The 18,778-nt window shown below is 33.8% G+C and overlaps 1 protein-coding gene across 1 annotated transcript; it reads left to right on the top strand.

Annotated features, from left to right (window-relative positions):
* Positions 1 to 14,724: 14,724 nt before the first annotated feature.
* Positions 14,725 to 15,486, top strand: LOC131650481 (uncharacterized). Its single transcript, XM_058920187.1, has one exon. It carries the CDS (start codon positions 14,725 to 14,727, stop codon positions 15,484 to 15,486), a length of 762 nt encoding a protein of 253 aa, XP_058776170.1.
* Positions 15,487 to 18,778: the final 3,292 nt, after the last annotated feature.

The raw sequence follows: 18,778 nt of genomic DNA, 5'->3' as shown, positions 1-18,778 counted from the left end.
AAGCGAACGAGCCAAAGTTTGAAACTAAACACAAAAAAAACATTGAAATATAAAACTATAAAAACTATACTAGAAAGCCTTGGTGTAAGTGGAAAAAAGGTAAGCCGAGTGACCCGTTAAAAAGAGGTCACTGGCCAGAAGCAACATAGCGCGCGGCGCGCGCTACACCAGAAAAACAGAACCAGTCTAAAAAGACCAGAATTTCCAATGAGCCACCACTTAACACCTACACAACTCAATTACAGAAAAACAGAAAAATATAACCGTTGGGGTGCCTCCCAACAAGCGCTCGTTTAACGTCGTTAGCTCGACGCCTTTATTGTTTCGCGAATGGTAAGAAACTTCCTCGCGGTACGCCAATGCTTTCGCCTCAAATGCAACCTAAAGAAAACGTCCTGCCCAAACACTTAACAAACGAATCAAAAGCAAAAGTATATACAAGTCTGTGTAAAAACACCAAATTACAACTGAATGGTGAAATTGACTAAACAAGTTGAAAAGTGAAGATATGTAATTTAAGAGCTAATCCGAGTTCAACTTGTTTAGTCAGTTCACCAAACAAAACGAAACAAGTATAACTATACAAGAAAATACAAGTATGAGTCTATACACAAAATATACGCTATGGACATATATACGAAACTTAAACATAAAACCATCGCAATACGATTAATCTCAACCAATCCCCGGCAACGGCGCCATTTTGTTGTGGCGGTAAAGCGGCAAGCAACAAAAGATTTGGAAGTATTTATCCGGGAATTATCGTGTCCACAGAGATTGGTGAGAAGAACTGACGTTCGACTATCTCGCGTTCTAAGTTTCATGATTTGGGTGCGGAAAGGTAAATGCGGGAAAAGTAAATAAAAGCATATAAACAATCTCAATAGCCTAAGAGAAATAGTTATGGAATTGCATTTTGTTCTACCCGTCAAATACTTAAAAATGAAGATCTATCGCTCGACTCTCACAATACGCATCAACATCACCGGGCATCACTCGAGATGCCACATCGGTGTCCATGTCTGCAACACCGACGAAAGCTCAACCGTACTATTCACATCAGTGATTTCTCCACCGACACAAACAACACGGAGGCATTAGACTCGATACCCACAACGATTGTTAGTCCTAAATCCATGTCTGCAACCCAGAAACTAACAGTTATCATTCCTAATCAAGATCTACGGTGTACATGTCTGCAACAACACAAATCCAGAGCATTTAACCAAAAAGATCAAGAACAACAACAATGATGATTTGTAAAGCGAGTATATAAACAATCCCAAGATCCACAAATATACATACAATAAGAGTAGAAACATACATACAACACCCACCATTGGAATGAAACAAAGGGAAGAGAGAAGATGAACCAGAAATATCTCACCGGTACAATGAAATCGAGACAGATCCATGATCAATCCACATGATGTCGCACCCAATGGTGATTCCTAAACCTCTAATCCACCAAGAAAGTATCAGAGCTCAACTTGTCAAGAAGAGGTGATAAAAAACCTAAAAAAAATATGTTATAAACTATTTATACAAATTGATTTACGCACAGCACGCGACGCGCTCGATGCAACGCGTGTAGCGCGCTCTCACTTATGTATCAAACCGCCCTAACGCGCGAAGCGCCCTAAAAACCGCGCGACACGCCCAAACTTCTGTCATCTTATGTTCTTCAAACTCCAAGAGCGCGCGACGCGCCCTACAGCGCGCGAAGCGCCCTGCACCAGAACAACAGAATTATTTCCTCTTGCTCTCTCAGCCGTGTCTTCGACACTTTATTCCTCAAGGCTCCGAAAACGCAAGAATACCTACAAAAATACAACAAAACTATCAAACGGTATAAAAGTGTATGAAAATACAAGTATTCGTAAAGTAAACGTAATTACACAAAAACAGGGGATTATTCAAATGGTATTAACAAAAAACATCGATAAGTGCCACTATTTACATACACAAAATAACTACAATTTGGAACTTAACAGTATCTTCATTAGCTATGGGCAAGATGAGTTTGGTTACAAGTTGTATGATCTTATAGGGAAGAAGCTTATCTACGTCACGATGTAGTATTCTTTAAAAACCAAACTATTGAAGACATAGATAAGGTAGAGAAGACTACACTCAAGAAAGATATCAGTTTGTTTAATATTGATCTAGTTTTATTACCTAGTCATAATCTAGATGATGTTGGTGGTGGTGATCAGAATGGTGAGCCATATGATTGTGTTAATGATAAATAACTTGGAGATGAGGTAAATATTCCAACTAATGATGATGAAGGGGAAAGTAATATGTCACAGGATGAGAATCTTTGTGAAGTTCCAGAATCATCTCAAGTTCTACTTAAGAGGTCTAATATGTAGAGATAACCTTCTACAAGGTTTAATTCCAATGAGTATGTGACCTTGTCTGATGAGGTTAAACCTGAGTGTTTCCAAGAGGCCATGGAAAGTGATAAAAATCACAAGTTATTGGATGCAATGCATGATGAGATGAAATCGTGGCATGATAATCACACTTATGATTTAGTGAAGTTTCCTAATAGAAAAAGGGCTTTGGAAAACATGTGGATTTATAGAGTTAAACATGATAGAAACTCTAATTCTCCAAGGTATAAAGACAAATTAGTGGCGAAAGGTTTCCGTCAAAGAAATGGCATTGATTTTAATGATATTTTCTCAATTGTTGTAAATATGTCATCAATCAGAACCATGTGAAGTTTGACTTCTACTCTTGATTTAGAGGTTGAGCAAATGGATGTGAAAACGCCTTTCCTTCATGGTGTCTTGGAGGAAGAGATCTACATGAAACAACCTGATGGTTTTCAAGTTAAAGGCAATGAAGATCAAGTGTGTAGATTGAGAAAGAGTCTATCTGGGTTTAAGCAAGCTCCAAGGAAATGACACAATAAGTTTGAGTCTATTATGTATGATCAAGAATATCAGAAGACTACTTTAGATTATTTTTCATACAAATTTCTAATGATGACTTCATTATCCTGTTGTTATATGTTGATGATATGCTTTTTGTAGGAAAAAGTATTTCTAACATTAACATGTTAAAAAAAGCAGTTGGGAGAGTCATTTTCCACGAAAGACATAGGAGCAGCCATGGACGGACCTATGTTAAGGCTGAGTGTGGCTATAGCCACACCAGTTTTTTCAATATTTTTTTTATCATATACATATATGGTTCTGGTATCTTGTGAATATTATTATAGTCACTTTTGTGGTAAAAAAAGAAATGACATTGCTATACTGATGGAATGACAACTATAACACTATTGTAGCCAACAGATTTGGCCAAAAATAAGAAACATTTCTTCAAGTGTATACACTAGTTTCATTGTAGTTGCCTAGTTTAATATTGTTTTATGACAGTATCATGTATTTTTGTTACTGTAAATATGATTTTTAACTTTTAATTATTAATTTCTTCAAAAAAAATTTTTATATAATAACAAGAACTGCATGTGATTATTTATATTTTATTAGTAATGTGATGTGTTCTAATAGATCCACGTGATTATAAATATTTAAATAATATTTTATTTATTAAACAAATATTATGTGTGTTATTGTATTTATTAAACAAATAATTACATTTTTAAATATTATTTCTTTAATAAAATATTTAAAAGTGAATTAAGTGTTACAAAAAGTAACCAGTGTTATTTTTATAAGTTTTTTCTTAAAAAGTCGCTATTTGAAGCATGAGAATGAACCCATTTCGAAGTTATACTATATTTAGTTTCATCTAGTGATTAATCGTATTTTTAGGCCCACTTTTTAAACTTGAACAGGGTTTTTGAATTGATCAAGCCAACCCTAGAAATGAATAGTAGATGATCTTTATTGTAAATGTACTGTATTAACAATAATATTTTTTATTTTCAATATAATTTAGTTTATATTTTTTTTTTTATGTTTAGCCTCACCAATATGCCATGTCTAGATCCGTCCCTGGGAGCAGCTAAACAGTTCCTGACATTAGAATCATGTTTGACAGAAAGGAGAAGAAATTTAGATGTCACAAGAATATTATATCGAAATAGTGCTGCAAAGATTCAAAATAGAAAGTTCTAAGGAGGTAAGCACTCCTCTTGCTACTCATTTCAAGTTGAGTTCTAATCAAAGTCCTTCAAATGAAGAAGAAATGTTTGACATGAAACGTGTTCCTTATGTGTCTGATGAGGGAAGTTTGATGTATGCAATGTTGTGTACAATACCAAATTAGCACATGTTGGCATAATCAATAGATTTTTGTCAAATCAAAGTATAGAGAATTAGAATACGGTAAAATGGATTTTAAGGTATCTTCGCGGTACTACTTCTATGAGGCTTTGCTTTGGAGGAGATAAGCCTACTCTAGTGGGATATTATGACTCTCATATGGATAAAGACATTGATTCCAGAAATTCTACTTCGGGATACTTTGATTAAATTTACAAGGGAAGTTGTGGTTTGGAAATCCATATTGCAAAAGTCTGTAGCATTGTCAACTAAAGACTCTAAGTTCATTGCCATTACCTAATCATGCAAAGAGTTGTTGTGGTTGAAGAAATTTTTGCAGGAGCTTGGTATTGTTTAAGACAAATATGTGTTTCTTATTAATAGTTGAAGCGCTATTCGTCATGGTAAGAATCCAAATTTTCATAATAGGTCCAAACACATTGGTATGAGATATCATTGGATACGTGATATTTTGGATGCTAAGTTGTTGGAGTTAGCTAAAGTTCATACAAATGATAATGGTTGTGATATGATGACTAAAGCATTACCAAGAGGGAAGTTTAAATCTTGTTGTGATATCACTGGTTTGGCGATTTCCTCCACATAGTTGTGAGAGGGATATTTGTTGGGTTTGAGCTCCCTTCCTATGTGGAGTGTCACGCCATGAAAAATACCGAGTGTATCTCACATTTGAAATATAACACAGAGTCGCCGCCAAAGTTTTTTTGTTGAAGGGGCACGTTGAGAAAATTCTTAAAGAGGACAAAACATGTTCATCACAATCAGTTTAAGGTTCAGGAGTCAGTTATGCGAGGGGAATGTGTTAGGCACCCCTTAGATCCATTGTACTCAACGGGAACCTCCTTATAGACCAGGGTTAAATTGTTTGCTTAAGGGCATGTTTATAAGGTTTTATTTATTTCTACTAAATTATTACAGAAAAAGATAAAGGAGGCAAAAGTTATTTTTGTTGCTAGTGAGCTCGCCATAGTTTTGCAACCCCTTGCCTACGTATTCTCATCGAGTAATGACAAAATCAGAATCTACGTAGTTCGGCATGTGTTGCTTAGTTTTTTTATATAATAATGCTAGATCACCTTTAAGCTATTAAACACATGCATGTATATGCATGTATTGCTCGCACGATGAAGACTTAGGCGTTGCTCGTATTCACATTTAAGAAACTGGGTTGTTCTTTTTTTAAAAATGATATTTGGTTCTTAAGTTACATGCACAAGAGATATTTGATTATTTAGAAGTTTTTTTCTTTTTAGTTTATGATTAGTAAAAAGAAAAAACTTAATTAGGATAAGCACTTCAACATTTTTTTTGCATATGTACAAAAGAAAATATCGTTTTGGTATTTTTTTACAATTTTTTTACTCAATAAAAATAGAATAAGTTGAAACCCTAGTTAACTAAAATTCCAATTCCTAATTAATTAATAAAATCGTAAACTAAAACTAAAAGAAAGTAATTAACAAAGAGGGTGTGCATTACTTTGGGCTAGTAAATCTAGGAGTGTGGAAAAGAGAATATTGACGGCCCAAAATAATTGAGCCCAGGACGCTAGTCAGAAGTCCAGGGAGAGAGTCAACCCCTGACTCTCTTTCTACCCCAAGAATTGTATATCTTCTTCCCTCCTGGAACTGGAAGGACCAATCACCATGAAGAGTTGTCGTCCATAATTTTAGAATCTCTTAAGGAAGCTTCATTACTCAGATTCGAGGAAGTTCCCGCCACTTCTGCATCGACCTAGTCATAGTCTAATGCAAACAGACGACGCTAAAGATTCAAATGCTCCAGAACCTCAGCATCGTTTGGCTCACGGCCTTCAATCCTCGGGAAAACTTGAATAAAATCTTTAGCGTGTTGCCTCCTTTGCAAATTGGCTCGTGCCTCCTCTTCCGACAAGATTGGAGGGGGGCATAGGGACCTCAGTATGATTTATTCCTCTACCAAAATTTGTTATATGGGCATCTAACGATCCAGAAGAAGATGCTTATTCCTCCAAGGAAGCTTCTGATATCTCTTCTTACATGTAATCATTGTATATAGATATAATTTCTAGTCCTACGTGATCACTATTATGAGAAGGATAATGAGAATCATGGGATAACTGAGATAAAGTTTCCAATTTAGAGAAATGCTAGCAACACTCTCTTTTAAACACTCTTTCCAACACTCACCTTCTTATTGGTTGAAACATGTGTCGGTCCTACCACTTTATGTGGGATCCATTTTCAATGTGAGGGACCCACACATGTTTCAACCAATAAAAAAATGAGTGTTGGAGAGAGTGTTGAAAAGAGAGTGTTGCTAGCACTCCTCTTTCAATTTATAATCACTCATTAAATTAATGGTGGTATCACTCATCCTAATTAAAAGCAGGAAATGTTGAAGGGGAAATCTTGAATTAGAAGGGTGCTTGTTTAAAAGAGATTGATGAAATAGAAGGGTACTTATTTTTTCCATCAAATATTTGATTTTCACCTTAAGTTACTACTAAACTTAAATTTCATTAGGATGAACAATATGTTGCAAAAATACATTCCTTATTATAAAAGTCGACCAAACAGCCTATATTTTTTTCTTCCAAACAATTTTTTTGATAAATTAAAAAATATAATTAATTTTATAAGAAATAAAAGAAAAAATAAGTTACTATTTTACAAAAGTATTCTAAAATAATTTAGTTCTAAGAAAATAGAAAAAAAGTGTATATTAATATGATAAAAATAAACATTCATATTTAATAAATTAAAGGTTGGAAAATCTTTAACTCTCTGGTTTATATCATCTTAATTATTAAAAAATATATATGTTTAATGAATATTGTGAAACATTAAGACAACCTCCATTATAGAGTAGTAGTTTCTTTCCGTTTGTCATGATTAAGCTCCAAGATGCATCTCCTATGAAAAAGAGAGATTATCATGGTATAGTAGTGATTTCAAATCTTAAGTGCCTATTGCCCATTGTGTTCTTTCATTTAATTTGGGTTGTCTAGTCACAATCACAATGATAAATGAATCAATTCTCAATTAGTATAATCAATCCAATCAATATGTATAGTAATCATACATTATTAATCATATTTTTGGATAAGTATTTTTAAATCAATTTTTATTTTGTAATTTTCCTCGAATTGACAGCTAAAGATTTTATAAGAATGGATTCGATAAGAAAATGTTTTCTTATTAATTATTATAACTATGTGTTTGAAGACAGCTAGCCATGGCTTTCTTTTCTTCACTCAAACCTTATGCCAGTAATGAAGTTTAATTTAAGAATAAAAACTAAAAACATCACATTCAAAAATATCGATTGTGATATAGATATAATAAACATGGATTGCACCTATATAGTAAATAACTAGCTAATCAAACCATAGGTATTAATAAATAAACCATTTTTTGTTTACTTTCAATTCATATTTTAGTAGTTTGCAATGTAAACAACTTTCGTTCTTATTATATAATTGATAATGACGTTGCATTATTTCCAATAATCCTCATCACGATGTTGGCATTAGCCATTAGGGTCGTCAAGAAGATTAATGCTCTATTTGTTGTATAATACATTTCGTTTTCTCAAGTAAGAAAACACTAGTTCAAAAACTTAAAGTAAATAGAAAAAATTATGTAAAATAAATATAATAAATATGGTAATGTTAAGTATTAGTGAAACAGTAAAATATCAGTGACTATGATTCTTTATTTGAATTAATAAAATACTTAACTAGAACAATTAATTCTTTTAAAATAGTTATTGATTTTTAATCAAATTAAAAATAAATATTTAAATAATGATCTCTACATATTTAAAAGTTAGAAATTTTAATTTAAATAATAAAAAAATTGTGTATTAATTATTTTAAGTTAGGGGTGTTTTTGTCCTTTCAAAAACAATTACACTTCTCTCTTCTATTTCTCTTATAATTCTCTTATAACAAATAAATCACCAAATTTATTATATTTCTCACATATTTCTCTCTTCTTACACTCTCTTATTTATTTTTCTCTTCACAACTTCACATCTTAAAAGCTAGAATTTCTAATTTTTAAGTTTAAAAGAGGTTTTTACCTTGAAAGTTATAATTCAATTCGCTTTTATATGAATTAATTCAAATATAAATTTATTTATTTTTAACTTAATTTTAATCAGAATCAATCAGAAGCTGGAAGTGAAAGGTATTGAAGATGATAGCGTCCAAATAAAAGCAATCATAAGGCGGTCTTATTGTAAACTATTGTGGAAAATTCAACTTGGCTCTCCTTAGCAAGTAGAAGTGGCGTATCTTGAAGTGGCTCTCCTCAGCTGAATTTCCTTTTGACGCAGAAATCGAAAGAACGTTTCACACAAGACGTAAACAAGTTCGACCAGCTAAACTAGAATCAGAAGAGGAAGTTGTCTCAATTCATTCAGGTTTAGAATCTGAAAGAGAAAAAGAAGATATGGTGAAAATCCTCCACCACCTGAGAGACTCCTTGAAGACTATGGTGTGGCAAATACACCAGGTGATAGACTAATAATTGTCAACCGAATGCTTCTAATTTTCAACTGCATCTAAGCACCTTGGAGTTTAATCATTATATAAACAATGATCTCATTTTTCATATATGATCACACAATAAATTTATTCATTTGATACCTACAAGCACTATCTAACTTAGACATCAAAATATTTTTTAAGTAACATCTTCCTTCGTATCAAGAAAAACACTAAAATTAGGAAATAAAGAGAAGATTGAAGCAATATGAACGGTAAAACTTAACTCACGTCACCTACCAGTGAGATATGCAAATCACTGGATGAATTTTTTATAGTAATTTCTTAATAGACCTTTATGTCTTTTTAGAGGTTCTTGACAAAAACTCAAAAATACCTCATCAATCAAATATGCATATCCGAACGCACCCAATATTTCATTTTCAGGGCTTTTTAGATATGTATCTCCAAAGTATCCTGGTATTTTATCTTCATGGGGTTTTCAGATATGCATGTCCAAAATAACTAGGGCTGGAAATGAACCGAGCCAACTCGAAAATAGTTCAGAAGTCGGTTTGACAATTAAATCGTTGAACTAGGTTCATGAACCAAATGAGTTTAATATGAGCTAAAAACTAAGTTACTTAACTAAATGAGAGTTGAACTTGAACTATACACAGTTCGACTCGTTAGATTCACAAGTCAACTCGAGTATATATGAGATGGATTATATTGTTTCTAAGAGTAGGTTTAAAGATTTGCTCTAAATCTTAGCCCTATAATTGTTATAATCTAATGATTTTAATTGATAATTTATATTCTCAAGTAAGCAAAATATTTTTAAAAATAATAATACAAAGGGTTAATGAACTTTTTGGTCCCTCTAAATATTGCAGATTTCGTTTTTAATCCCTCCAAAATTTTCCTTTAAGAAATCGTCCCTTAAAAAATTTTCGTCTAAACTATTGGTCCCTAACGTAAAATTTGCTAGAAATTAGCTACGAATTTAGTCACCGATTAGCTACGAAATTTGACGTTAGGGACCAATAGTTCGGAAGAAAAATTTTGAAGGGACGATTTCTTAAAGGAAAATTTTGGAGGGACTAAAAACAAAATCTGCAATATTTAAAGGGACGAAAAAGTTCATTAACCCTAATACAAATAACATAAACATCGTATAAATATCAATCTTATAATTTTTATTTAAAAAATATATAAATTTAAAATGTCAAATATATAAAAAGAATAGAATTAAAAAAATGACTTTTCAGTCTAAGAGAAGCAAATGAGTGAAAAAAAAATTTAATAACCAAGTTTTAAAAAATATATACATAACTAACTCATATTTCAAGAAAATTACCCCAATAACCATGTTTGGGGGTGTTTCCCACGTAGGCGCCATTCCATATGGCGCCTCCTATATTTTTTTTTAAAATTTTTCAGTTATCTGTGGATTTACCTGCGGATTTACCTGCAGAATATTTTAATATTTGGTCTGCATGTAAATCCGCAGGTAAATTCGCAGGTAACGCTAAATCCGCAGGTAACTGGAAAAAAAAATTAAAAAAAGGAGGTGCCATATGGAATGACGCCTACGTGTAAAACACCCCAAACATGGTTATTGGAGTAATTTTCTTGAAATATGGGTTACTTATGTATATATCTTTTAAAACTTGGTTATTAAAAAAAAAATCCCAAATGAGTTGAACCGAGTTAATTGTGAACTTCTAATGAGTCAAGTTTGAGCTGGAAAAAAAGTTTGTGACAAACTCGAACCGATATTTGAGCTGAATCAATTCTTAACGAGTTGAGTCGAGCTGAGGTGAGTTCGACTCGACTCATTTCCAGCCTTAGAAATAACTCAATATTTCGCCTTTATGGATTTTTTGATATAAATATCCGAACAAACGGAATGCTAAAATTCAATTGGAATCAAAGTGTATCAATTTTATTAATTGTATTACTTTATTATATACAATTTATATGAATATAAATATACATTAAAGATATATTTGCATTGCGTTGTAAAAAATTAATATATATTAAATAACAATTTTTTAACCTTATAATAGATATGAAAAACTTATATGTAATAAAAAAATATATTAATAAAAATATTATTATCTTTTTTAAGATAAGTTTTAAAATTTATGTATATTAATAATTTAAACCAATTCTTTTTAATTGAGAATGAATGTTGTCGATACTGTTAATTGTGAGGAAACAATAAAAATTATTCTAAGAATGGCGAAATGGGGAAGGGGGCGTCCGAAGCTTGCGGTTCCTCCATCACCGGTGAGCCAATCATCACCGGCGGTGCCAACGGTGACGAACACAGAAAAACGACACGATGCTGGAACAGAAACACACCCTCCGGAAGCAGGTGTGGAGAAATCTCCACCTATAGAAGGAGATGAGAAGAAGGAAGTTAGAAAGTTGTGGGTTGACGTACTGAGCAAAAATCAAAATCCGGCGAAGGGGATGGTTATGTCATATGTGCCACCGAGTGTGGTTGAAGGGACAGTTGAGATTGAGATCGAAGCGGAAGACATCGCATCTGAAATCCAATTCTGGGAGAATACTCTAATCCTTTATGTCTTCGGGGAGGATCTGAGTATGAACACTATGAAGAATTTTATGGTGAAGATGTGGAACTTTGTACAATTGCCAGACCTGTTCTATCATGACGAAGGTTACTTTCTTCTTCGTTTCAAATTGGAGGAGGATTGTGATGCAGTGATGATGAGAGGCCCTTACACGATCAGAAGTGTTCCTGTGTTGCTCAAAGAAGGGAGGCCTGAGTTTAACCTGAAGCGGGACATGTTGCAAACATTGCCAATTTAAGTTAAGCTGCCCCAACTACCTCTACATTTGTGGGGAGCGCGTAGCTTGAACAAAATAGGGAGTGATATCGGAGTGCCTCTAGTAACGGATGAGTGCACTGCTCACAAGCTTATGGTGTCATACGCTCGAATTCTAGTAGAGGTAGATATCACCCTTAAGCTGCTTGATGAAATTACCATTAAGGATAGTGATGGAAGAAAGATGCAGTAGAGTATCGAGTATGAATGGTGTCCTAAGTTCTGCGACAAATGTCAAAGGGTAGGACATAAGTGTGGAGAACCAATCAAGAAGAAGGTATGGCAACCAAAGGAACATACATTGAACCAACCTAGCACGTCTGAAGTTGTTACACCCCCGAGGGTTGAGGAGATTCACCCTCCAAATGCTAAGGATTGTAGCCCAGAAAGAGTGGAGGAAAACAAATGGACAACAATCAGTAAAACTACTCGTGATAGGGGAAAAAGTATCTTCAGAACTGAAACACCAGAAATACCGTGCGAGAATGAATTTGATGCTTTGGAGGTTTTGAATGACCACCAAGCAACCATTCTAAATCCATGTTAATATCTTGGAATGTGCGGGGGCTCAATAAATGTTGAAAGCTTAGGGAGATATGCTCCCATCTCCTAGAGCTGAAGCCACATATCATGATTCTGCTGGAAACGCGTGTGAAGAGAAATAAGGCTGCAGCCATTAGAGGTAAATTCCACATCTATGATAACTTCATTGATAATTACCACAAGCATAATAATGGTCGTATATGGATAGCTTGGAATTCTGATAAACTGAATATTAGAGTGAAGGAAGCCACGAGCCAATCTATCCACTGTGAGGTTTATGATATTGATGGCAATTTTAGGTTATGGCTCACTGCAGTCTATGCACACAACCAAGTTGAGGATATGAAAAAACTATGGCACCATATTGAGGACCTGTCCAATTCAGTATCAGGGGCCTGGTGTGTTGTTGAAGATTTTAACAATGTGAACAAGGCTCAGGATAGGATTGGAGGCAGGTTGGTTAAAGAAGCAGAATATGAGGATCTCCACCTGATGATGAGCAATACGGGGCTATCAGAAGTGGACAGCATAGGAGATTACTTTACCTGGAGTAATAAGCAAGCTAGGGATCCCATTTAATCCCATATAGATAAGAGCATAGCTAATGTGAGATGGTTCCAAGACTATTCTAATTATACCCTGAAGATTATCCCTCCTAATATCTCTGACCATGCACTTTTGCATCTGTGTAGTGATCAGATAAAGTATAGGAAGGGCAGCTTTAAATTCAATAATTGTTTGGTGGATATGGATGGTTATAATGAGACTATTTTAAACAGTTGGAGGAAACACACATAGGGCAGCCCTATGAATATTTTATGGAACAAGCTGAAAAGACTCAAGGGAGATTTAAAATCTCTGAACAAGCCACTGACTGGTTTGAAGCAAAAATTGGCAAGGGGTAAACATGACCTCCTGATTGCCCAACAGGATCTTGTCCATGATAGAATGAATCAGCAGAAAATAGAAAACATCAAAAAGCTCACTGAAGAGGTCATTGATATGAATGAGATGGAAAGTAGGTGGTTGATGCAGAAAACAAAAATTGAGTGGATAAGGCAGGGGGTGGGAATAATGCATTTTTCCATGCTTACTTGAAGGCCAAGCATCATGCAAAGAGTATGAGAATGATAAAAAGAGAAGATGGTACTATCCTCACTGAGCAAAAGGATATTGAAACTGAAGTGATAGAGTTCTATAGAAAGTTAATGGGCAAGGCTACACATCATATAACTCATATTGATGTTGCAGCAATGAGAAGTGGCAAGCAATTGAATAGTGAGCAGAGACAATACCTTATTAGACAGGTCACTGATAAGGAGATTGAGACAGCACTAAAAGGAATTGATGCTATGAAATCCCCTGGGGTTGATGGATATGGATCCAAGTTCTTTAAGGCAAGTTGGCATATTGTGAAGGATGATGTGACAAAGGTTGTCCATGAATTTTTTCAGAAGGGGAGAATGTACACTGAGTTCAACAAGACTATAATTACTTTGATCCCTAAATCTGAGCAGGCAATCAGTATGAAGGAGTATAGGCCAATAGCTGGGTGTACTACCTTTTACAAAATTGTGTCTAAAGTGCTTACAGCAAGATTAGGGAAGGTGTTACAAGGAACCATTAGTTTGAGCCAAGCTACCTTTATACCAGGGCAAAATATCCACCACCACATAATGCTTGCATATGAGCTGATCAAAGGGTACAGTAGAAAGAATGGTACTCCTAGATGCATGATGTAGTTAGACTTGCAGAAGGCCTATGATATGGTGCACTGGGGGGCTCTTGAAGAAGTCATGCATGAATTGGGTATACCTTGGCAATTCATTAAATGGACTCTAGCCCTTGTAAAGAATGTTAGCTATGTCTTCAATGTGAATGGAGAAAGAACAGAAACCATGAAAGCCTGCAGAGGGATAAGGCAAGGAGATCCCCTCTCCCCCTCCTTTTTGTGATCATGATGGAGTACCTACATAGATTGCTGCAGGGTATCCATAAAGAGACAGACTTTAAATTCCACTCCAAATGCAAGAAACTCAATCTTACAAGCTTGATTTTTGCAGATGATATATTACTATTCTGCAGGGGAGATGCTAGATCTGTTCAAAAGATGATTGACATAGTGAAGAAGTTCACTGCTTCCACATGTTTGGTCATTAATCCTGCCAAGTGCAAAATATATTTTAGTGGTGTGTCTGGAGAGACTGCTCAGGCTATTAAGAGGATAACTGAATTTGAGGAAGGATCCCTTCCTTTCAAGGATCTTGGTGTGCCTCTTAGTAATAAGAAACTCCACATAGCTTACTACCTGCCCTTAATTGAGAAAATTGTAGCTAAAATCCGACATTGGACAGCAAAATTATTGAGTTATGCTGGTAGAGTCCAACTTGTTAAGAGCATCAGTTTTGTTGTTACACAATACTGGATGCAATGATTTCCCTTACCAAAAGTAGTGATTCATAAGATTGATGCATTGTGCAAATCATACATTTGGTCTAGCAGCCAGGACATAACTAAGAAGAGTCCAGTGGCTTGGAAATCCTTATGCAAACCGTATAACAAAGGGGGCCTAAATGTCATTGATATGGAAAAATGGAACAAGATAGCATTGATGAAATGCCTATGGAATTTATGTGTGAAAAGTGATACACTGTGGGTCAAGTGGATCAACTTTTACTATATGAAAGGGCGGGATGTTATGGAGTGTGAGGCTGGTACCAGTTGGTCATGGGTGATCAAACATATCCTGAAGCAAAAGGACCTTGCTATCCAACATCAATCTATCTGGACTAAAGCTGAACAAAGGAGGAGTTTCAGTATGAGAAATATGTATATTGCCATGATGCAAGAGGAACAGGGTGTTGTGTGGAAGGGCCTTGTCCAAGGGAATCATGCCAGACCTAGAGCTGTTTTGATGTTATGGATACTATGCCATGGCAAGATTGCAACAAAGGATCGGTTGTGTCGGTTTGGTATCATTACTGACAGAATTTACAGCCTGTGTAAAGCTGCAGATGAGACCATAAGTCATGTGTTTTTTGAGTGCAGGATTACCAATCAAATCTGGAAAGACGTGATGGAATGGCTGCAAATTAAAAGACAACCAAGGGGTTGGACTGAGGAAATAAACTGGATGATTGAAAATACGAGAAAGAAGGGCTGGAAAGCATACTTATTGAAGATAGCTTGTGCAGAAAGTGTTTATGGTATATGGCACCATAGGAACGAGACTGTTTTTTATAGAAACAATCCGAATACTATTACACAGGATATAATAGATAGAATTACTTATAGGGGATGGATGAATCAGAATTATAGGAAACATGTAGCGGGTTTGATGACCTAGATAGGGTATCTGTTGTCTTCATGATGAGTTGAATTCCTTAGGGATTGCTTTGTACTCAAATGCTTTTTTGAATTAATATATTCCTCCTTTGATTCAAAAAAAAATATTGTTTTTACATTATTAACAACATTCATTTTTAATTAAGAGAATTGTATCTGTCTTAATTTTTCATTTATTGAAAAGGTATGTATGTATTTAATGAGACAATGTTAGTATATTTATATTCATATAAATTGTAATATATGATAAGGTAATACAACTAATACAATTGATACACGTTGATTCTAATTTGTTCTTAACACTCCATTAGTTTGGATATTTATATCCAAAAATCCCCTTAAAAATGAGATATTGGGTTATTTTATATATGCATATACGAAAATCTCCTAAAAATAAAATGTTCGGTGCATTTGAATATGCATATTCCAATGACAAATTGAGATTTTCAGAGGTTTGGTTCGCCTCATCAGGGTTTATTAAAAAATCTAATTATTAAATTATTTTAAAAGATTAAAAATCTAAATTAAACACGTTTATATACAAAATGAAAATTTAAAAAAATCTACTTCTAAACTAGACATATTAAATTAACTACTCGTTTTTCTTTATATATGAGAATACAAAAACCATCAATAAAAAAAGACGTAAGATGTGTTTGATTTATTAAAAAATAAGAGATCGAACAACACAATTCTAATTGTCTTATGTCTGATTTGAAAAATATGCATGGGACACGATAAAAATTAGGATTAAGCATTGAACAAAAATTAAAATGTGTGTCTCTCATTAAATCATGAGACAACTTTTTTTGTCCATAGTATAAGTTATTTAAATTTTGAAAATACTCTTATATTTTCGTCTAAAAATATATTCTCTCTATATCTCATGTTAATATTTATGAAAATATCTTCTTGTTTTATATTAAGTGTTATAAAATAAGGAGAAAGAAGATAAAAGAGGAGAGAAAGATGAGAACGATTGTGTATTATTTCATCGATGTATTTTTCTACAATGAGATTAGTCCTATTTATAGGACATCATACCAACAATGTAATAAATATAAATTATTATAAATAAGGAATAAAGTTATTGGGAGACAATCATCCAATTATTCACAACACTCCCCCTTGGATGTTTGTTTTGGATATGCCTTGTTAAAATCTTTATTAGAAAAAACTCAGTGGGAAAAAATCAAGTGAAGGAAAAAAGAGTACAATATGTTTTTAAAATAAATTTATTTCTCCCCCTCAGGTAAACAATTATTTATTCGACGATAAAGACCAATTTTTTGTACTAGTTGATTAAAAGTTCTACTTGGGAGGGACTTTGTGAAAAGATCAACAAGATTATCACATGAACGGATTTATGGGATATTTATATCATCATTCTTCTTCTGAAGATCATGAGTGAAAAATAATTTTGGAGAGATGTGTTTTGTTCGGTCTCCTTTAATGTAACAATCTCTCAATTGAGTGATGCATGCAGTATTATCTTCATATATGGTTGTTGTAATTGTTTTTTCATAAGACAAACCACAAGTATTTTTTATGTGTTGGATTAAGGATCTCAACCAAACGCAATCTCGACTTGCCTCATGTAGTGATAAAAGTTCTTCATGATTAAATGAAGTTGCTGCTATTATTTGTTTCACCAATATCTATGAAATGGTTGTACCATCACATGTAAAAAAATAACTTGTTTGTGATCTACCACTGTGAGGATCTGACAACTAACCTGCATATGCATAACCTGTTAATTCGAATCTGGATACTTTTGTATAAAATAAACCCATGTTTATTGTACCTCTAAGGTAACAAAGTAACCAAGCCCGTGTTTATTGTACCTCTAAGGTAACAAAGTATATGTTTGACTCTGGTATATGTTTGACCTTGTTCTAATATTTTAGTGTAGGTGAAGAATTGTATCTTGCTAATATATTTACATATAATGATATATTAGAATGTGTATAATTAGCAAGGTACATTAGTACTCCAATTGCATTGAGATATGGTACTTCAGGACCAAACAGTTCGTCATCCTTTTATCGAGATCTGAAAGAATCTTATCCAAATCCAATGATCTAACATCATCGGAATATACAAAAATTGAGACTTGCCCATGTAGAAATGCATTATCACGTTTTCTATATAAATTTATTTGGTGTACAAATTTCTATTATCCAAATGTTCATTTAGTAAGGACTTTGTCTTTCCCAATTCCTTCATCTCAAACAATTTATTTAAGCAATTATACCTTTTGGTAGCTCTTCAGGAGTTCCAATAATATTTATGTCATCCTCATGTACATCCATTATAACAAATACTTTTCCATATATTTTTATAAAAATGCAACGACAAATGGAGTTATCTTAGAAAATATTCACTGAGACGATTATAACACTTGCGTTCAAATTATTTTAGTCCATAGTGTGAAGTCAAGACTCAACATGTATTAGTTTTGATGAAGACAAAGTTTAACATTAAGTGCTCATATCAAAAAGTGGAGAAAAGCCTCTAAATGCACATCACCAACTATAGGAATCGAGACACTCATTCATGGAAGCTTGCATAATGATATCTAAGACTCTTGCCAAAGGACTTAACATGGATTGTGTTCACTAAAAGTAGAAGCATGCAAAAATATGATAAGTATAATGCTCAAAACATTCAAACACGTGCATATCAAAGACACATAACTAACCATCACACAAATGCATTTATCTATGTAAAATTTCATTTTGTGCCTAGTGTAACCGGTTACACTCTTGAAATTTCCCATTCTTAGCTACTAGAACTGGTATGAGAAAAGTTGTAATTGATTACGTAACCGATTACAGGCCCATTTACACTAAGTACTCATTGACATTCACACTTTCACATTGATTTTTTTCTGTATTAGTGTGTCATACAAGTTCAAAAAAAGTCATTTCATAAATCATAAACATTGAGTACTATACTATCATATTAATTTCTCTTTTGGAAAGGAAGATCAATCTATAGATTGATACATATTCATATACTTTCTTACTTAAACAAATATTCAGATTTGTTGATTATTGTTGACTTGTTATCTAGGATTGTTGGATGCAAGGGTTGATTGATTAAAGAGATGATTATTCTCTTAATCATTTGGTTTGAACAAGGAGAGGATTGTTCTCTTAATCATTTATTAGTCAATCACAAGAGGATTATTCTTGTGGATTGCATAGGCTTTTGTAAGTTGCTTACACTAGTAAAATCTCTTTCGTGTTTGAAAGGGGACTGGAGTACTCTCGGACCGTGAGGGGAACCAG

This window comes from Vicia villosa, linkage group LG2, assembly GCF_029867415.1.
Source record: "Vicia villosa cultivar HV-30 ecotype Madison, WI linkage group LG2, Vvil1.0, whole genome shotgun sequence".
NCBI lineage: Eukaryota > Viridiplantae > Streptophyta > Magnoliopsida > Fabales > Fabaceae > Vicia > Vicia villosa.
This window is presented reverse-complemented; position numbering and strand designations above follow the sequence as displayed.

Bases quoted from the DNA above. Each gene is read 5' to 3' on its own strand.
- LOC131650481 (XM_058920187.1), top strand. From the start codon at position 14,725: ATGGAAAAATGGAACAAGATAGCATTGATGAAATGCCTATGGAATTTA.